At 41.1% G+C, this 22431-nt stretch overlaps 1 protein-coding gene across 1 annotated transcript in view; it reads left to right on the forward strand.

Annotated features, from left to right (window-relative positions):
• BUB1 (BUB1 mitotic checkpoint serine/threonine kinase) overlaps positions 1–22431 on the forward strand; it is a 1006269-nt gene that overhangs the window by 299871 nt on the left and 683967 nt on the right. The window contains exons 12-14 of the mRNA XM_086926890.1: positions 2139–2264; positions 9939–10049; positions 18184–18277. Of these exons, the coding sequence (XP_086783016.1) occupies positions 2139–2264; positions 9939–10049; positions 18184–18277 (331 nt within the window). The remainder of the gene's footprint in view (positions 1–2138; positions 2265–9938; positions 10050–18183; positions 18278–22431) is intronic.

Below are 22431 nucleotides of genomic sequence, written 5' to 3' on the forward strand. Positions count from 1 at the left end.
TATGGTTAAAAGGGGCTAACATTTAAGACTTTACAAAGAGGTTTCTGGATTTTAAAGACAATATGTATCAAGAGGAGTTTTTGGATAACCTATAACCGCCGTTTGCGAAATCCTTGTTTTTAAAATTCAGATATAGTATTTTGCCAGTAAATTAATTTTGTAGTAAATAGAAGGGCTTCAATATTTCATCCACTTGTCCTACATGCATGGCTAATCATGAAAACCTTGAAGGAGGTGGCTTATTCCAATATTTTATCAAACAATTGTTTAAAAGACATCATTCAAATCCTCAGAAGTGATCACCCGGAGTGGCTAATCTTCACCCTGTCCAAATATGTTTTATACCCGGAGATTAAGAATCCGGAAGATGAAACTCGCCATAAAATAATGAAAATGACTTTCTGTTGTAATACATTTTGTGCAATTTTATATTTTACCTACTCAATGAAATATTAGATTTTAAAATGTTTAATATGGCATTAAGAATGTTAACAGAACGGGCTAACCAATATGACTCCACAGTATTAGTAATGGTTATGTTGCAGCAATTTATTGACCAAATATTAGTGTATATGATATGATATTGCCTAATTATGGTGGATCTAATCCAGAGGAGCTGCCTCGACCCTACTCAATTTCTCAAATAGTTTTTTACTCACCCACAGGTTTTCTATAGGTTATTGAGAATGATAGTAAATTATTGTACATGTCTGTGAAAGTTATTGAGATTTTGTGGTTTTTGTAAAAAACAAATAAAGATATTTATACTACTAGTACTCTCTGTGCCCTGAAATAGTTGCTCGCTATCTTTCTGACCCTACTTCTCTGTTGCCTGGCAATCCAACCACTTACCATCTACTACATTACGTTACTTTCTCGGTTGGGGTTCTCATTTAGAGAACATGCTTTGTCACAGCAAGAACAGCTTTGACATGTAAATGGGCTGGAGCTCAGATCCATAGGTTTAGCCACAAACGCCTCCCTCTCACAGCTACAGGATCAGCAGGTGCAAGCTTCTGTATGCAACACTCCCAGTGATTTATGTGAATAAGCAATGCAATGTCTCCTTGACAAGTTTGTATTAGGAAGTTTTTCTCATCTCGGCCTGGCGATTAGCTTCTGAATATGAAGCTAATTGCCTGAGCAGACTGTCTTTAAGTGATGAGTGGAGCTACCACAAAACATTGTGAGCATGATATTGAACATGTGGCCAACATCAGGATGTGTCCTTGTCATTGTTTCCCACAGAGACGTCCCACTCACCTCAGACTTGTTGAGCTTGGAGTGGTTGTTTGACCTAAAGGAGACAGTTATTGAGAATTCTTGCTTTCTTACACCCAGCGTTATTGCGTGGATGAGCAGGACCGAGTGCAAACCAGTTTTGTCCTTCCAAGTTTTCTATCTTAATTTAGTAGAAGATGCTCCTTTACGCGATGCTATCCCACGGGGTCACAGATTAAATCTGCAGGAATTACTATCTATTAGAAGTACTAGTAAGTTACCTTCTGTAACATTCTGTTGAATATTATTAGCTCCTACAGATTACTTGTCACCCTCTTTCAATCTACCGTTTGCATCCTTCGCCTCCCATTCCATGCAGTGGGTGAAAAAATGGGGTAGAGCGAGCATCACTAGCTCAGACTCCATACATTTAACTAATCCCCGATTCTTTTGGATTCAGTTTGGGTTTTAGTAGTAATTATGCCTAATAATCTGCAGGAGCTAGCTTTTATCTACCTGAAAGAAAGCTACCAAATGCAAGTAACTTAACCTTTGGTAGATTAATAGGCTGATAGGTTGATTATCGAAGGGGGGGGGGGTTGCAGTACATTGAAAAGTGTAAGAAAATACAGATGATTGAGTTGACATGCTGAAACTGTGTTTTTATATTGCGTTTTAAAAACTTCATTAGTATGTTATTTTGGTACACCGATAGTAACACACCGTTACCATATAGTATATGCATCCAGGGGCATAAACTAAACAGGGCTGAAACTCCTTTTGATGCATGAATTTAAGCTGTGAGCAAGTTAATAGTCTAAATACACTGTACTTACATTGTACTTAAACGTTTAATGTTTTTTTATCATGCAGAATTCAATTTAGGGTTTTATCGAATTTTTTGTTGTTTGTTTCAGAATTACTGGCTGGCAGTTTATCAGCTTGGAATGCGTCTCAGTCTTCTGCAGCCACATCCGAGATATTGAGTCATGGAACTTCACTAGTGCTGCCTTCACCTACTCTTAACACAAAGGAAGCTTTGGGTAACGACGAGTCATGGATAACGGTGTATTATGAATGATCATTTCTGCGGCCTGTAACTTTTTTACTGGGGTGTATTATATAGTGTGTTTTTGTGGCTGCCCTGTGTAATACCCTACCAACCCATTTAGTACCAGTCTGATTTCATTTGATAAACCTTAGCCCAATCTTGGGTAGCTTTGGCTCGGAGTAGTAAGGCTAACACAAAGGAACAAGTGTAAGGCATTTAAACAGCACCAAAACGATTGAAAAATAGACTCAACACTAAAGAAATCTTACACAAATTTACAAAAAAGTGTTTATTTTTATGTGTATATGGCCATAAAAATGAAAAAGATCCACTGGAAGGTTCTGCAGATATACATTCTACAAGAAGAAATCTGTACCTTTCTCTCAACCGCAAACCAGCATTGATAAATTGAGTAATAACTTTGTCAGGATGGAATGTGGTTAAAGTTAGTTTGTGGTTGACAAACTCCTTCAGAGAGCCAGCCAAGGGGACCAGCAGGGTCCAACAAATGTTACCACATCAAAGAAAGCAGTCCAATTGCTGCGTTTGTCGCCCACTGACCATTGACATCTATGGAGTGGTTCTGATGCAAGGGATACAGGATGCTGTGCTGTCGACTGAGGGAGGGATTGCGGGATGGGGTGGGGTTCCTGGATCTACTTCTCAGTCCATGTCGCTGGTGAGGTAATTCTGGCCACAGGGTTGAAGTCCTCTCTGGATCAGCAGAAGTCCAGAATTTACTAGGCCACCAATCGCCAGGCAGGTTGGTTCAGCAGTTTCCTTCTTTTGGCGGTATCTCTCCATCTGGGTGACCAATCTGCTCTCAGACTCTTCTGAGTCCAACAGATTCTGGGGCAGTTTTTGAGTGTTCGGCCCAGTGTCTTAGGCTGTAAGGAGGTGAGGAGCAACGATCTGGGCTACCAACTTAGAAAAGATTCTCTGAGATGATCAATACTTTACAAGTTCTGATGTTTCATTCCAAGATACTTTTAGATTTTCGATGGAGTGTGCAGTAGAAAAAAGGGGGCAAGGGATATATAAAACCAATATAAATAAGCACCACCCAGTGACATACCTAAAACAACCAATAAAAAGACACATAGATATAAATTACCCACTATGTCTTAAAACCAATCATAAAAGGCATCACCCTGGGGATACCCACACATAGAGGGTTTAAATAAGTCTCATCTTAGTTGGCCTTAAAAACTGATATTCTTTCTGTTCAATAAATTCATTGATATATACATAATTCACAATATTCTAGACATAGTCTAGGTATGGTTTCTCATTGTATGGAAAAAGGGGCTGAACTACGAAATAAGTGAGGCATCCTCCATAATAAAACGTTTTCATAAAAATGTATGAAGGTCCTCTGTTGCATTTAGACCTCCCGGCCAATATATAGTTTCTCTAATCGACGTAAACTGGATTCTCTGTCCCCTCCTCTCTTTGTTGGAGGAATTGGCTCTATGGCAAAATATCGAAGAAATTAGGGGTCACTGTTATGCGCAGACTGGAAATGTCTTGCAACTGGGTAGTTCTGGTCTTTATTAATGATCGCTCTTAGATGCTGTAGAATACGCTTATGTACTGCCAATTTGGTACTGCCTTCATACTTTAAACTGTATACAAACGAAGGTATTGGATCCTACTACTAATCAGCCTGGATCTCAACAATTGATAAACAGAACAAAGTAGCTGATCAGGATTGTTTCAAGAGAATTCAAGGTCCACACAGCCAAACCGTACTGCGTGGCCAACGGTTGTATATTCCAAACAAATTTATTGTCATTTAGAATCAATTTGCATTAGTTCATCAGAAACATGACATCGAAGGAACTTTCTATCAAAACAGTCAGTTCAAAAACATGCAAGGATATGTACAATATATACAAATATACAGACATTTAAGGTGAATACTCAAGATTAAGCGACCCCAACAAAACACTTCAAACAAATTCCATTGCAAAGTAATTACAACATAAACAACCTTTACACAAAAAACACTGTTTATCAGTGGAAAGAACCAGTCCTTTGACTAAAAACCAGTGGACAGGCAGATCTGAAGTGGGTTTGCCTGCCTGTCTCACAACACCTGTGGTAAAATATTTTTAGATTGACAGCAAGGGCCCGCACAAGTGGTATTAGTTAGTACCTAGCTGCACCCTTCTTTCTTGACAAGGACTGGTTCTTTCCACTGATAAACGGTGTTTTTTGTGTAAAGGTTGTTTATGTTGTAATTACTTTGCAATGGAATTTGTTTGAAGTGTTTTGTTGGTGTCGCTTAATCTTGAGTATTCACCTTAAATGTCTGTATATTTGTATATATTGTACATATCCTTGCATGTTTTTGAACTGACTGTTTTGATAGAAAGTTCCTTCGATGTCATGTTTCTGATGAACTAATGCAAATTGATTCTAAATGACAATAAATTTGTTTGGAATATACAACCGTTGGCCACGCAGTACGGTTTGGCTGTGTGGACCTTGAATTCTCTTGAAACAATCCTGATCAGCTACTTTGTTCTGTTCATACTTTAAACCGCATTCACATTCCAGAACATACACACAGTATTCTGTTTTGCATGTGAGATGTTGTTTATTTCTCTGGAAATACCAGAGAATGCTGTCATGTAGATCTTAGTGTTAGTGCCAAACTGACAGGCCCTACAGGTTGAACATTTATAAAAACCCTTTCTGGAGGCCAGCCAGGTTTCCTTTCTTAAAGCTCTCCTGACTGTTCCTAGACAGCATGTTACCAATACTCTTGACTTTACGCAGGGCTCGACAAATCCACTCGCCCGCTCGCATTTGCGAGGGAGAATGGATGAGGACAAGCTATTTTTAGGTCCTACTCGCCCATTCTGGCTAGTAGGAAGACAAACTAACTTTTATCCTCTGTCTTTGAAAACGGAGTAAAAGTGACAAGATGAGATTTAAAGGCATTTTTATTGCTCACAAAGGGACTGAGCAATAAAGATGCCTTTAAATCTTGTTAACTTGTCACTTTTTCTCAGTTTTCAGAGACAGAGGTCAAGTAGGTTGCAGTTGGGTCGAGGGGATTTTCCAAGTTACTAGACCAGCAGGACTAGTATAATTTTTCAGATTTGTCGAGCCCCGCTTTATGGAAAGTAATTGCTGGATTTGAGGGCATTAGGTCACCAATCACAGGGTCCTCCTGGATAAAGTGCCAGTTTCGCCTTATAATGCTTCTCAATTCCGTTTCCTGTTAAGAGTATGTCAAAATCAGTCTGGTCGGCTCCGCCTTTACATTTTGCACTCCTTGGTTATTTTTAGCTTTGTATTGAAGGAGTTCCTTCCGAGATTTTAATTGCGATTTTTTCTTGGTGGCCGTCACTACTCTATGGCTGTGCCCTCTGTCTAAAAGCAAGGCTTTCCATTTGCTTTTCCTGCGCATCCAATGGGTCACTGCATATACGTCTCATGCGAAGCATCTCCCCATATGGTATACTTTTTATTAAATGTGGGGGATGAGCACTTGTAGCGTGTAATAATATATTGCCTGCCGTAGGTTTTTTTAAGAGGGTAGTTATTAAAACATTGTTTTTTTTATTAAAACCTGTACATCTAAAAATGTCACCGAGTGCTTGCTGATGTTAAAAGTGAAATTAAAGTTTAAATCATTATGATTAATATCCTCCATGAATTTTAACACACTCTCTTCCGTTCCACGCCATACAATAAATCAATAAAAAGCATCCAGGAGACTATATTGTGTGAAGATGTGTTCATATTTGCGCCTGAGGACCAGTTCCTCCTACCAGCCCATAAAAAGACAAGCATAGCTGGGGTAGAAACTGGCCCCCATGGCTACACCTTGCACCTGTTGATAAAACTGGCCATTAAAAAGGAAGTAATTGTTTTCTAAGCAAAAAGACAACATATCTAGTAGCATCCTAGTATGATCAGCATATTCAATTGGTCTTGTACTCAGAAAATATTCAACCACCCGTAGCCCATCTCTATGTCTAATGCATGTGTAGAGTGAGCTGACGTCCATCGTTACTAACAAATCTGTACTCCATGTCAAATCCTTAATTTTAACATGAAAATTACTAGTGTCTTGTACATAAGAATTAAGCTCTTTCATGTGGGCCTGTAGAAACTAGTCAATATATTTGGAGAGGTTTTCCAACGCCCATCACAGGCCGCAATGATGGGTCTTCCCGGTGGGGCAGTTAAACTCTTATGGACCTTAGGTATAAAGTAAATATAAGGTACCAATGGATGTTCCTTTTTGATGAATTTATATTCGTCCCAACTCCTTTCCATGCTAGCAGGCTCTTAAACCACGTATCTTGTGTTGCTTTGTATTTTAAAGGAGTACTTTTTCTATAACATGTGCCATCATTTAATTGGCTGTATACTTCTTTTAGATAGTCTGATACTGGACATAGGACAATGCTCCCACCTTTGTCTGAATTTCGTATTATCAAGTCTGTATTCTGTAATTTTGAAATCAATTGATTGTATTTTCTTTCTTGATGTGAATATTTTTTCCCTGTTCTATTCTTGGCGTGTGTCATTTTTTTGATTTGTGTCACCACATGTTCACTAAAAGTATCCAGGCCATCATGTGATGACATAGGGATAAACTTTGATTTTGGCTTGAATGGGGTTTCTGGTTTCTGTTGCCCCACCATACTCAATGCTGACTGCGTACTAGTCTCTTCTCCTGAGGCTAGTTGACACAAATCTTTGTACAGAATCAAGTCAGAAACCACAAGTCCTGGGGCATCATTAGTATTTGTTGTATTTGTTTTTTGTTCTACTAATGATTTTTGCAGGTGTAACTTTTTAAGCTTTAATTTACGGATAAATTGATATACGTCAGCTCTTGTTCTTGTATATTGAAAATTTGATTCTGGACAAAAACTTAAACCCAAACTGAGCAACTGTCTTTCATCTTCCAATAGATCAATGTTACCCAGGTTGATGATAGTCTTAGATACACTCTTTGGGATTAATTTTGCATTGCCATTGGTTGCTAATTCCTCCGTGCACGACCCCGGCACCGCTTCTTTTGCTCTCCATTGTTTGCAGGCCTGGCTTTTCCCACGTCTCCTTTGGCATTTTGTTTTGCAACTGTTCCTTGAGGACGTGGTCTCAACGTATGCCTCCTGCTTTGTTTTAGAATTTCCAGTTCTTCCCCCAAGGTCAACTTTATTCCTGTGCTTTTTCTGGCACCTTCATTATCCGACTCACTTTCTGGAGCTGAGCTCGAAATTGAGAAAAGTTCCACATGTGCCACATGTTGTTTATGTATCCCTTTATTGCCTTCACTTCTTTTGTTCGCTGTGGCCGCCCTCAGGAGAATCATAGCGGCGTGCCAACATGAAGATCTGGCCATTAGTGTAGTCATCTCTATCTCTTTTGAACTTGTAGATCTTACGTGCTTTGATCTTTTCTTCTTCCTTAGCCAGTCTACTGGTCATGTCCTCCCTCATTTTTGTTTCCTGGCGAGACTCTCCTCCCTGTTGTTTTATGCTTGCTTCCAGGGCATCAATTTTTACTTGCAACTCTGCCCCATCTATTTTGGCATATTTAACCAGGATTTGCACTAAGCGTCTTGATGAGTCAAGGTTGCATTCACCCCATCCTGCCATCATCAAGGGGTTTTGCGCCTCATAGCTGGGGGCTAACATGATGCGCAGCCCCCTAGGGATTCTCCCTACATCCAGATACCTTTTCAATGAGCGCGCCATCCCTCCACTTAAGACCTTTCTTGTGTGCGCGCTCCTCCTGACCCGAACAGCCACACTTTATGCCAATTGCTCTTACCACGTGGAGCGAGTCCCGGGTGCTGCCTCCGTCGAATACCTGCTCAGCCGAGCGATATTCTTAAACATGAAGCAGCGTTTTTCCCGTTCTCTAGCCTCCACTCTCCGGTACAATCTATCTCCGCACAGTGATCTGGCAATGTCCGGTGGGCTCCACCCTTTTCCCTTGCAGGAACTCCACACAGTGCCCCTGGGGTCCCCGCCAAATCAACACCACGCGCCTGCAGTGAAGTGAGACAGCTTGTCGGGTAAGTGGATTGCTTGCGATGAAGCCTTCTTTCGATAGGAGAGTGTCCGCGAACCAGCAGCAATCCAATGCCGTTAAATTATCAGCAACAGCTCGCAATATCCACCCGCTTTACGCGGAATCACGGGCGCAGACCATCTTGTGTGTGAACATTATTTTATTTCTCCCACATCAGTCAAGACGCGTTTCGGCCGTCCAAGCGGCCTTGATCACCTGACCATGCGTACTGACAAGCCCAAATTTAAAGTGCAAGTGCCTCACAGTTGCCAATTGACATAGAGAAAATACTTATCTGTATAAATACATTGCAAACTGTTTTTTTCCTCCGCCAAATGCATTTCAAAATACGAATTATAATTTTGTAAAATAACAGCTTGAATGCTTACAATATAAATAATTCATCACATTTTCCCTATTCTATTAAACAGTTACAATTTTGAACAGAATTTTTATATATATATATATCTCTCTACTTGAACAGTCAGTCCTGAACTTCCAGAAGACTGGCGACCAGAGACAAAAGACCAAACGAATCCCAAAGTTGAGGCGAAAAGATGATTTATTCAAACCAATTCAGCAGCGCATATATTATTATATATATTCCACAGTCTTCTAGAAGAAGGACTCGCTCTCAGAGTGAAAATCAAAGTTTTATTCGTGACGCGTTTCGTCAAAAAATTACGTGATCACATTTTTTGACGAAACGAGTCACAATAAAACTTTGATTTTCACTCTGGAGAGCGAGTCCTTCTTCTAGAAGACTTTGTATGGAATTACGTTACTGGGAGACCTACCCGGTGTGTCTCGCCACCTGCCAACGGGCCACCGACTTCGGAAATCTTGGTCATTTGTGGAACATATTTTATATATATATATATATATATATATATATATATATATATGTATGTATATGTATGTATATATGTATATGTATGTGTATGTATGTATGTGTATGTATATGTATGTATGTATATGTATGTATATATGTATGTATATATATGTGTATATGTATGTATATGTGTATATGTATATATATATGTGTATATGTATATATATATATGTATGTATATATGTATATATATATATGTATGTATATATGTATATATATATATGTATGTATATATGTGTATATATATGTATGTATATATGTGTATATATGTATGTATATATGTATATGTATGTATATATGTATATATATGTATGTATATATATGTATGTATATATGTATGTATGTATGTATATGTATGTATATGTATGTATATATATGTATGTATATATATATGTATATATGTATATATGTATATGTATGTATGTATATGTATGTATGTATGTACCTATGTGTATTTGAGCTCTTTCAAGAAGTTTTGATGGTTATTATTACAAAGTTAGAGGTGTGAAGTGTTACCATGATTCCCTTGCATGTCATTACTCCTTTTTATTATTCATTTTGATTTGATGCACTTCTTGCATTAGTTTTTATTTTAAGTATAGCTTACCCTGGATCATCTGATTTACATTGAAGTTCCTTGTATTCGGTATTCACTTAAGTTGCCAGTGTGACTTATAAAGTGTGGTCTGCCATAACATTGTTTTTATCTTTGTTCTTTTGTTGCAGCTTACTTTGAAAATATGTTTACACCGCTACCATGCTCTGAAATAGAAGAGGATTTTGATGCGGTGGATCAGGAGAGTGGAAATGACTTGGAAGCCATTCGCAAAAATGACTGTACGTATTCCTGCTTGACACAATTACAGTTATGTCTTGCTGTCTGATGTATTCTTTATAGGGTTACAGCCAACGAGGCCAGGTACTCTTTGGTTGCACTTTGAGACCGGATTATTAAAAAAATCTTTGTGTGAATGATTTGCGTTCTTCCATCTTGTCGAATTGCATTTTAGGTTTCACCCTTACAAATGGAAACAACTCATGGTTAAAAGAATTTTAAATGTAATTATTAGTGCCTTTTTCCAAAGGCATAAGAACCAACACAAAAAAATTTTAAAAGCTTAATTTGAAAAGCCCATTCTCTGCTTAAAGGTTTGAAACCACCTCAATTTCAAATATTTAGCATATGAGTCTCATTAAAACACATTTGACAGGGCCGATGGTCTCAATACAAGGTAAGGAGTCCGACGTACAGCCCATTCGCCTAAGTATCTCAGTCTGTTAGTTTACCCATTGGCAACTTTCCCAGTTTGATACTAAACTGCCCCATAAATTGGACATTTGTGCCAAAGTTGCGCACATGTATTCATAGAACTTCCCTCAAAGTGGACTTTTATAATTAATTCAGCAAATATCTTCATATTCTGCAGTATTAACTGTACTCTATAGAAGTCTGCATGAAAATAGTCAAAAATTGTTTCTTATTCTATCTGCTTACGTTATGCTCCCCAGAAACTGCAATTCTTTATCCCTCGAAGCCTGTGTATATCTACAGTGTATGCACCAACCTTAAAGGCTCGTGCTTTCTCTATTGTACTTGAACTCAGAAAATTGCCTCTGTACTCAAGGCCGTGTTATTTTTTGTATTCCCTCGGGTGTGAATTTTATACCATCCTCTGGTAGTGCTGTGGGTGAAGTTGGGGTGGAGGCAGCTCAGGGCTGGGGATTGTGGGAGATTCATTGTGAGAACTTTACATTTCTGTATCCTCCTTTCTTTTAAAGTTTCGATCAGGTCTAGCTATAAGCAATTAATTCTGATGGACCCTGTTGAAGACCTTTCTTGAAGAAAACCAAACTGACTATTTGCCGTTCTAAAGTATCGATGGGCTGAATTTGTTTTGGCAGGTTTTGCTTTGTATAGTTTATACTTTCTGAACCTTTTACAACTTGTTCATGGAGACTAAAATTTATGAAAGTGCTGCTGTAGTCTTTTTTTCTTTACATTGACAAACATTCTTGCTTCTGTGAGGCCTTCCTCTAATTAAGCCACACCCTTCCACGTGTTTGCTGATAACAGATTTGTGTTTAGTGGTTCACTTTGTAGTCTGTCTGCCTTTGCCCACCCTTTTAATGACTCCACCATTAACTTTTACTAAAACTGTTCCCCTATTTCTATGTCCTTATTCCCGGCAGAAACTGAAGCATTCTGAGTGCTGGGGCACTCCTGGAGTAGCTGTGCGCTGTATAAATCCAGTTTCTTTCATTCATATGCTGAGCAATTGGTGTTACTGCACCCCTTTACCCCAAAATCTTTTGAGTGTGACTAGGTCAGTAAAGACTGCTGCCACTAGTAGAGGTCTCTGTGTGAAGATAGTATTCTGAAAAGAAGAAATGTAGATCAATAATACCAGACTTTTTCTTTCCTGCCTTACATTTCCAAGGCATTGGAGACTGTAGTCGCAGTGAGAAGAGCTAGCTGTTAAGAACGGTCTTCTAAGTGACTTGCGCTCCTATTGAAGTTGTGAAAACTTGCTACTAATTTTTATGGAAGTGTTACTAACTGCAGAGGACAAAGGTCCGTCTTACACCAAATGGTGCTAGATCTCATCAGCAATTGATATAATGTCCATAAAACTGTACATGAGGGCCTTGGCTAAGTATGCAAAAATAGGATTAACTCATTTTGCCTGGTTGATGTCCATTTCGGACAGTTTTACTTGAAAGATCAAATTCGGTTCTGTCTTTTGAGACCACTACCATAACCTATGGAGGTCCTCAAGGTGTAGTCCTCTTGTCAAATGTCTACTCAATAAGTGTATAATTTCAGAAGTAAAGATTACATGTAGAGAGAAAAAAAGTGTTATATTGTCCAACATCTGTTACATGGAACTAAATGTTGCCCACATCTGTACATGACAGTTCTCATGTCTATCTTGGTCTCAACCACATAGGCCTCCTGAAGTACTGTTCCATGTTTTTGGTTTGAATCCGCTTTATTTGTTTTGCAAAAGGCATTGGTGTGTAAGATTTTGATGGTGGTGCATTTTGGGCTGTGGAATTCTAAGTGGATACTATGCTGCTTCTCTGAAACGCACTTGATGTGGTGACATGTTTGAAATATTCCACTGGCATTGTACATAATCAAGTTCTATTTCAAACGTTTAGATTTGTTTTGGTAAGCCATAGTCTTTCTTTGAATCTCACTATGTGGATGTCTGTCAGTTTGTTGAAGCCTTCAGAGAGCCTTTTGGAGAGCTGTCCCACTTATGCTACTGGTATGCAGAATGGGGAAAAGTCAGAGGGAAGATTGGAATCCAGTACTGGAGGAGTTGAGAATTCCATTTTCTGTAGGTGGTCTACTCACTTTCGCTGTAGTACGTATTCTTGAGGGATATTCACAATGGAAGTGTGAGGAGATTGTTTCGGTTGGTTGGAGGTTTCCTGTTATTATGATGAGTTCTGGTAGAGTGAACTTTGATAAAAGTCGAAACTAGTTGGGAAATGTTGAGGGCCATTGGGATATGTTGTAGAAATCAAACCCGAAGTGCAGGGCTTGCTGGACACAGATTGTTGTGTTACTTTGATATTGAGGGTGGCATCTGCTAAAGGTCTGAGTGAAGCTTTTAATATCTACACGATTCTTCATGAGAAGGTAGTGGAAGGAGACATTGGACAAGAAGCGATTTATACTCTGACATGTCACATTCTTCAAGCTTGTGTTCTGCAAGTTGAGAATAACTGATAACCTTAGTCTGGCCATAATGGGTCAGTGTTCACTAAAGTTTCAGTATTTAGATGAATGGCTCCATCTTCTAGCTAGATTTTGATGTTTAACAGGTGCTAGAACTGAAGAAAATATATGGGTTCACTAGGGAGACCTCAACAAGGATCGATTGATGGACCCACAATATCTTGCCAACTACTCTCAATCATTCAGTTACTGCAAAATAACTGTGAAAATGGTTACCGTATAACTACAGAATCGCATCAGTTGGAATATTAATCAACGAGGTAACCAATCCCCCTTCAGACCATGCTGTAGCATGGAGACTGCTACATTTCAATGAATAAAATATCCCTTTCCTCTTGATATTGCTCACCCTTTCTGCAGCCAACCAAGGGCGACTGATCCACATCCTGGAAGCAGGTGTGGGTTTCTCTAACCTAGCCTTGCAATAAACTACCTTCAGGTGCTATCAGTTTGCCCACTAGGGAAGTTCACGTTCCCCAAAATCTCCACTGAACAGGCAAGTAGTGGTGAGATCCATTCTGTCCCCTTTCACCTTTATTCTGTATATGGAACTCCTTTTATCAATCCTCACTAACTGCATCTAAATTCACCTTTAAGTCAATGATGCACAATATCAATATCCTCTTGGCCCACCTCATACATTGACTCTAGACGTGCCTCAAGTTATTCCATTATTGCTTGTTGTGCACCTATCTAAGCTCCACAATTTGATCCTTACCAGTAGCACAAAATAACTACAGATTCAAGGTTGGCTATCGGCCATTGACATTCATGGCTGTGCGCCTCCGGCCTCCAAACTGGCAGCCAGTAGTCACCTAGATTCATCATTGACTCAATGAATCAGTAATTCTAAAGCGTTAAAAATCACCTCTTAGGGTCTCAAGGTTCTTGAGTTGCAAGCTGGTTCACGGTGCTCTGTTCATTCGAACAGCCAAGCATTGATTCCTTTCCTGAATTGCTGGAGTGATAAGGTGTCCTTAAGGTGCAGGGGAGGGTCGTTCCAGGCTTTGGCCGCCAGGTGAGAAAAGAATCGTCCTCCGCTATTGGCTCGGCGGTTCCAAGGGGTGTCTGTGAGGAAAAGAGAGACAGATCGCAGGTGTCTGGCCAGTTGGTGGAAGGTCATTTGTTTGTTGATGTATGCTGGTCCTTCATTGTGCAGGGCTTTGTGTGTGGGTCCACATTCTGAACAGGCTTCTCTTCTGGATTGGGAGCCTGTGTATCTTCTTGAGATTAGGTGTGATGTGTGTCCGTCTGGGGAGGTCGAGGACGAGCATAGCAGCTGAGTTTTGTATTGTCTGTAGTTTCTTTAAGAGGCGAGCAGTGATTCCTACATAGTGTTCCCGTAGTACAACCTTCTGATGACGAGTGTAGGAGTGTCGTCCTTCTGATGTTGATTGGGAGCCAACTGAAAATTTTACGGAGCATGGGTAGGGTCTGGAAACATTTGGATGAGAATACTTTTACCTGTTTCTTCATAGATAACTTACTGTCCAAGATGATGCTGAGGTTGCCGGCATGGTCTGTCTAGTGGTGGGGGAAGGGTGGAGTTCAGCAGGTCATCAAGCTTCGTTCCATGGCGAAGTGGTGTTCCAAAATATGAGGACTTCTCACACAAACTGTCCTTCGAAGAACACATTGCCAAAAGAAATCCAAGACTGTATTGGACGTGCTTTGTCGTGAAAAAGAGAAACCCTTTTTACCTTGAAAAAGATTTCCACACCGAGCAAACCTTGATCCTTTCCCACTTTATTGAAGGCAACATTCTTCTCAACAGCATCCCTGAATCCAATTTGGCTTCTGCTGGAAGACGTCCTACATGCTATAGCAAATCTCATAAAAGGTTTCTGTGTGGTTACCTTCTTGAGCTTCGCTGTCTTGGTGGCAAGTTGGGTCTGAGACTTTGGAGCATCTGGATCCCAAGAAGACCCTTCCTCACCTAGAGTTTTGAAATTTGTACCTGAGAGTATTGCTGAATATTTGCAGAAAGTCTTCAATCTTATACTGGAAACAGGATTTTTCCTAACTTATGGGAAGAAGCCATAGTTATACCTTTGCATAAGAAGCCCAGTGCTGATTCGGATGATTTGAAAAATGTTCGTCCTATTTCTTTTCTGCCCACACCTGCTAACATTTTTGAAAAGTACATCAGCCCGTAATTGGTTACATTTATTGACACTCATGACCTTCTGGACACGTCTCAGAATGGGTTTAGAATGGACACAGCACTGAGACTGTGCTTATTGTGGCAGCAAATTCTATCCATTGCCAGGTGGACCATGGCAGGCCGTCTATCCTTGTGATGCTTGATTTATCGGGTGTGTTTGACAGTCTCGCCCCTAAGCCTGGTCCAGCGATTACAGCATGTTTAGGTGAGTTCTATTGCCTTGAAACTTCTTCATTCCTTTCTTACTGATAGGGTTCAAATAGTCTGCTGTGGGGAATTCAAGGCTATGGCTAAGACATGCAGCCATTTGTGGGATGACGCAGGGATCTGCTATTAGCCCCACCCTTTTTATTCTTTAGATTTTCCTGTTTGCAGAGCTTGTGTGATCCCTCGGTTTCCAAGTCTTATCTTATGGGGGTGACACGCAAATCATAGTGTCTATTACTGATAACCTGTCTCTTGTGGCTCGTCAATCATAACAGTGCATGATCAGCATGAAATAGAACTTCCTAAAGTTAAATGTCGATAAAACGTAGGTACTTGTGTTTGGGGCACAACAATACATTCAGTCTGAACTATGGTGGCCGGATGCCTGTGGCTCGCTACCTACCCCTGTGGAGTTGGCTGAAAATCTTTGGCTACTCTGACAACTCTCCATCTTCTTCACAGGTTAGCAGGACTACTAGCACTTTCTTTTTTATCAAGTCTGAGAAAAAAACTTTCCTTTTATTCCTCTTAAACTGTGCAAATCAGTTATCATTGCCCTTATTACATCTCGCTTAGACTGCTGTAGTGCACTCTAGTTGAGCATCAGTAATGCTGAATAAACTTTAGGTGATTCAGAATGCGTCTGTATGTCTGACTTTGAACATTCTAAAACATCACTTGTTCAGGGAAGGTATTTGCGCTCCCCACTGGTTACTACTTAGAAAGCGGATAATCCTCAAAGTGCTTGGCATGGTCTTTCTGGTTTTACCCCATAAAGGACCAAGGCATATTAGTTCATTCTTTCAGTGATATGTGCCACGTAGACTATTCGGATCCGCATTCTGCAGGAAGGTGATTGTTCAGAGGTTTCCCAATGCTAGATTGGGAGGACATTGCTTTCGGTTGCAGCAGCAAAACTTTGGAACACTGTACCAGCTCATCTCTCAGTATTGGAATCTTTTTGGTTTTGAAAACATTTTAAAACCTCTCATGTCTCTTTGTAAATTCTATTCCTTTATTGTTCCCTGTTCGCTAGTGTGGCTTGCTGTTTTTGGCTCAGCGCTTGGACACCTTCAGGTTTAGTGTGCTTTATAAATTTGTTTTCCATTTCATTAAAAGTGCACTATTCCATTGTAAGATGCGGGTTCGGTGGAAGGAGGATCTGTCTTTCATGCTCCAAACATCAGTAATGAGTATTTTTTCCAGATATAACCGGCTAGAGCTACCCGATCATGGGTACTATTTGTACTTCTGGAGGGGAATTTAATTGCATTTGGGCATATGCCTAGATCATTTCAGGATTCAACAGCATTGTCTCTTGCAGAGCAGAAAAATAGGGAAGACCTGCTAGAGATATGGCAGCTGAAAAACGGACAACCATGTATATTTCTTCTTTCTACTACAGAGTGTATATATATACATTTTTTTTATAAGTGAAGTATTCACAGTTACACTTGTGTAGTCTTGCTGTCTGGTGGCATATCAGTTGGAAATGGCTTACTCTACCCTGTGACACCACTGTGACAGCTACAGACAGACACCCACATTCACCAGGAAGGTTGGGAGAGGTAGACACGGATAAAGGCAATGGCATTGTCTGCAGGGGGTATTTAAGGAAGTGATGAGAGGTTGCTTCATTACCACTTCATAGGGATTCAATACAGTGACCTAAATGAGTTGCTGAGACTTAAAACAAGGCCAAGCTATTATAGGGTGGGCAGCAAATGATGAAAGCTACAGTGTTTTCGTAGTGGAACCTATTGTTGAATGTGCATAGGCTTCCAAACCTCCTCAGGCTTAGCTATACCAAATACGTGGTCGGGCAACCCTTGTTAGGTTGTAAGTTAAATTTGGGTGCAAATTTACAATTCCAGACTGGGATTGTTGTGGGTGGGTACCAGCTTTAGAGAGATGACATTGTGGTAAAAGTTTACCTTTGGGACAAACAATTATGTTAATGTACTATTTTGGAAAAAAATAATGAACGCTGTTTAAAAAAACTAAAATGATAGGGATAGCAAAAAAGGAAATCCCATTGAGGGAATCCAAAATTAAATCTCTAAAGCTACAAACAGAGCCCTGTGGCAATACACAACGATGTAGGCAATTAAGGGGCAACACTTACTCCATTTTATTGGAATAGAGGACATTGCCCAACCCCAGGTAACAAGGCTATAACTAGTCTGAGGTTGATTGTATTTCTCTTGAGTGGAAGCTTGGTCTTGCACTATCTGACCTGACCATAGTGGGGCTGGGCTGGGCTAAATGTGATTTGCACATGGTTGTTCCCTGTGTGTGGCACATAGTAGCAAAAAACAGGACTGGGGTGTGGCCCAGGTGTGGCCCAGGTTCCAATTATCTTTTGGGGCTATCTGCGGCATCTTGGTCCAAGCACCTTCTATGATTGAACTTAAATAGATGCAAAGCTGGATTTCATCTACATGTTACCACTGCCTGGAATAAGGTGCATGGAATGCCACATGCTCCATTAAGTACTTTGTAACAATGACGCACTAAAGGATCTTTAGTCTTATTTTTTCTTTAAACAAAATGCTGCAAGATTTTTAGTACAGCTGATAAATAACTTGTGTATTGGTTTTTCATTGGGTGGAGCGCCTTGGTAGACCATCTGTATAAAGTATTGTGTGCTTAAAGAAATGTTGTCATAATAACACTATTGTCACCTTCATCCAGATTTTTGATTTGGCAGTTGGGAATTATTTAGTGATGGCACAACTCTGCTTAAAACAGTTGCATATTATCCCTTTGGGTTGTCTTCCTTGGTATTGGCCAAAAATGTAATTCATTGGAAATCTTAGTTGACATGTAATGTACATTTCATTATATTACAGGCAACTCCAACTCTGAAGGAGATTTGGGGACCCTTGATGTTCCGGCTGCCTTTTCGATCTTTGTGGACGATCCTGTGAAGAAATCAAATAAAGGGTAAATTTCTTTACAATTAATCAACATCAGATGCTTGCTTTAGTCTGATGTACACTTTATACAATGTATCCGATGCCATTTCAGACCATGTTACTTTTTGAAATAATCAATTTTTCTGCGCGTTGGACTTTCCAAGGCGGCACTCGCTCGGCGAAGCTTTTAGTTGTTAGTGGAATTATGGCCTCCTGTACACCTTTCTGCCTGTACCACTTCTGGCCAGAGTGCTGGCAGTGAATATGATGTTCCTGTAGGAAAGTGCCCCTTTTTGCACGATTACCCCCACATTTTGCCTGATAACTGATGCACTTTGAGTGTGCACTGGGTCCATGCAATCCGGTTCCCAGTGCCTGTGTTCTTTCCCAAACCTGTACCTTTGTTTTCACAATTGGCACACCTCTGGCTCACATGCAAGTCCCCTGTAAAAGGTACCAGTGGTACGAAGGGCCTCGTGACCAGAGACGGTCTCTAAAGGCTGCAGCATGTATTGTGCTACCCTCAGAGACCCCTCACCAAGCACATAGACACTGCCATTGCAGACTGTGTATTTTGGTGCAGACCAAACTGAAGAGTCGACATGGCACACTTCCCTGTGGGTCATATCCACAACCACTGCCTGTGGCATAAGTAAATCACCCATCAAGCAGGCCTCACAGCTCTAAGGCAGGGTGCACTATACCACAAGTGAGGATATAGCTGCATGAGCAATATGCCCCTTTAGTATATAAATCCATTCTTATATGAAAAGAACAAGGGGGGGAGAGGAGAGGGACACAAAGACGCATCCTCCAATACGTTGTACTCCAAACCAAAGAGTCACTTTGTCAAGAGATTTTTTCTTTCTGCTTACTTTGCAGGTGTTTTTTTTTTTTGAGGAAAAAAATATTTCTTTAAGTAACTCCCACCCACCAGCGTTACCCCTCAGTGGCATGCTTCATCATTAGGTTCTTGATTCGCTCACTGGAAAATCTGTCTGCCTTCCGGAAAGCCATCAAAACCCACCTGTTCCCCTCTCCTTAGGTCTCCTAGCTGTCTTCCTTCTCTTCCTCTGTTAGAGCTCTCTGTGGTTCCTTAGCGCCGGGACGCCTCTTTGCTGGGGCAGCTGTTGCGCTTTACCAAATGCTAACATAACATAACCTAACATGTTCTGCTGCAGAATGTGGTGTGCTACGACTGATGGGTACGTGAGCACTAATAGTATTAGGACCTATCATCATAAGAAAAGGAGTGGAGGAAGGTTTTCGAAAAAAATTAAATTAAAAATACTTGGCTAGTCGGAATAATAGCCTGCAAAGAAGACTACTCATGTCCTTTGGCCAGCGACTTCCAAGAACCCCAGGAAGACTGCCACTCTTCAACACAGACCAGATTTCCCAAGGACAGCAGGCCTGTCCAGAAAACTCCAACTCCAAGGACAGGGAATCCAGAGGGATCTGCAACCCCTACCCACTTTGAACCAGACACCCATGGCCGGAGTCTGAGTTGCTTACCTGTCCAGTGGTGATACCCCAGCGGTCCAGACCTCAACTCCATTGGTAGTGGACATCTGCTGGACCCCACAAAGTCGCCTGTAGCCTCTACACGAAGGGTCCTTCTTACTAAGACTGGCTCTAACCAAGAAAATCTGACACCAAAAGGTACCACAACATCATCGGCCCCCCGGCCTTTGGGTCACCAAACTGACAGTGTCTAGACCTTAACCTGCATCCCAACTTACCTGGCCAACCAGTGGTCACCTTCATCTAGCCTCCTGGTCCGAGCCTGCAGCCTTTTTGTGCGACATAGAATCCGCATTGAAGAATATTGGGCGCCTGACGCTGAATTGCCCCTGAGGCGCTGGTGGTGTAGCTTTGGTGCTGCGGTGTGGCCCCCGTGCTCACCTTAACCCTTGGGGCCTGTGCCCTGAAACCACCGGTACCTCCCTGCAATCTGCACCTTGTTCAGTGCCCTCAGTCTCCATTGACTAACATTGGGCCCAGTGACCTCTGACACGGAGTTCCTCTTGGTTCTAAATTAATCTAATAATTTTTTTATAAATAATTGATCTTGGATTTATTCAGAGTGTGTGAAATTATTTCTTGCTTGAGTGTTTACAAAAAATGCTTAACCCAGCCCTCTAAGTCTAAATGCTCGACCACGCTACCACAAATGGAGCTTTTCGTGTGATCTACTTCAGCCTCTGAGAAGTCACTGTGCTCAGTACTTTGGTATAGTATATACAGAGACAGCTCTCTTCAGGTCCCTCTAGAAAGTTCTGCTTAATTGGCGCTATGCTCAGAAAACAGAATGTTTTTTTGTGGCCAAAACAGATTCTCACATAAGTGGTTTCATATTTAATCACAGAGGAGAAGCGATTCACCTCTGGAAGAGAATTTAAGTCCCTCTATTCACTTCCTGTTTAGGTAGAGGACCCTCTTTGCCTCAATGCTTTGTGGATCAGCTGGACTGCTCTCCTTTACCTGGGCGACTTGTGCCTAAGACCAACAAGAAGCTGCCTAAGAGCAGGAGAGGTGCAATCATTCTCATGACATTGTGCCATCCTGTGCTGCTGCTCATTCGATTTGAATCTTGTCCTCTTACTAACTGTTTCTACCACAGAAAAGGAGCCACCTCTTCCAGCAGGAGAGGTGAGCGAATCACTCCTACAGTCTAGTTTCCAGCATGGCAGACATGTCCGAGAGGAGAGAGGAGGAAGTTTGTGACCTTGTAGGGTTTCCTCTATAAAATATTGACATTGCGAGTAGATGTGGCTCCTTTTGCTGAAAGACGCTATCAGCAAGATCCTTATATTCCGTCAGAAGTGTCTTAAAAGGCGAGCAAATACTTTGCTGCTTCCTGGACTGTTCTTTTCTTGTTTCATACGTCGCTAGAACTGGTATCCTGGTTAATCACTATGACTTAGCTGGTTGCAGAAAGTGCTTGTAAGTACTGTAAAGTATAAAATACATTTGTAAAATGGGAATGGCAAGGGTAGGTAGGTAGGTTATATTTGGACAGTACAAGCTGATTAAGGCAGCAACTAATCCTGAATGTGTGTACTGGTGCTGCTTTTTCGAGAAGGGACAGTTTATGGTTTGCTTGTTGAGTGGAATGTGCCTTGCATCTACCCCTGCCTTATGTGACAAACTTCTTTTTTTACATTGGTATTCTTTTTTGGTACAGTCAAGAAGAATATCTAACGCAAGCCTAGTTCTGCCCATGGTAATGCCAAGGTCCACATGAGAAAATGGGGTGTGCTACATGGTGTGGTTATGTGACCTCATCGTGAAATACACTTCCAACCCCCATTAGGACCTGTGAGTTTAGTCTGTCGAACCCTCAATTCAATCTGGGGTATCTCTGGCATTAAGCAGCAAGGCTTACACAGAAGAAGTAGTGTAAAGCATGTAAACGGCAGCAAAATAATTGTAGATACAGAATGTACAACAATTATTAAATTAAGACTGTTCACTTAACTGCGAACAAGCCCTGGGAAATTCAACAAAATTGCCACTTAGATACTTTTTCAATGTTGGGCTCACTGCAATGCCGCCAATTGAGGTAACAGTAGGTGACCGACTCTAGTCGGTAGCCAGTTGCGGGGGATCAGGTCCTTAACAACAGTTACCTAGCCAAAAGAAGCAATCCTTGGTCCGATCCAGGCACCTTTATCCAGGGCAAGTTTTCCCACTGGAAGTGGTCCTCATGCAAGGGATGAAGAATGCTGAAGGTGCGGAAAATGCTCAAGGATGATGTGGATGCAACGCGGTCGATGGGTCTTCTTGCAGACACTCCTCTGTCCAAGAAGATGGTGTGGGTGTCCTAGTTGCAGGTTTGATGCCTAATGAGGTCCTCTTCGGCCTGGCCGAAGGTCTGTTGCCACAGGGCTACCAGTTGCCTAGTGTCATGGTCACAGGCCAATCCTTCTGTGGTTGAAAGCTCGTCCTCTGAGGGTCCCAGCAGCTCTCCAACAGTACTCGTGGGCTCAGTGACCTTGTGTGAAACTCTACATCGAGTTTTGGGCCCTTAAATAGTTTGGGCTGCCAACTTGCCCCAGCAGGCTTTGTCAGCTGTTGTGTCCCTGTGCTTCTAACATAAGGCTCTTGGAGTGTCTTGACTTTGCTGGGCAATGGAGGTAACTTCTCCTTGAGCAGGACATGGCAGGCTCAATCCCTCTC

The sequence above is a fragment of the Lissotriton vulgaris genome, chromosome 6, assembly GCF_964263255.1.
Source record: "Lissotriton vulgaris chromosome 6, aLisVul1.2, whole genome shotgun sequence".
In the NCBI taxonomy this organism is placed as follows: Eukaryota; Metazoa; Chordata; class Amphibia; order Caudata; family Salamandridae; genus Lissotriton; species Lissotriton vulgaris.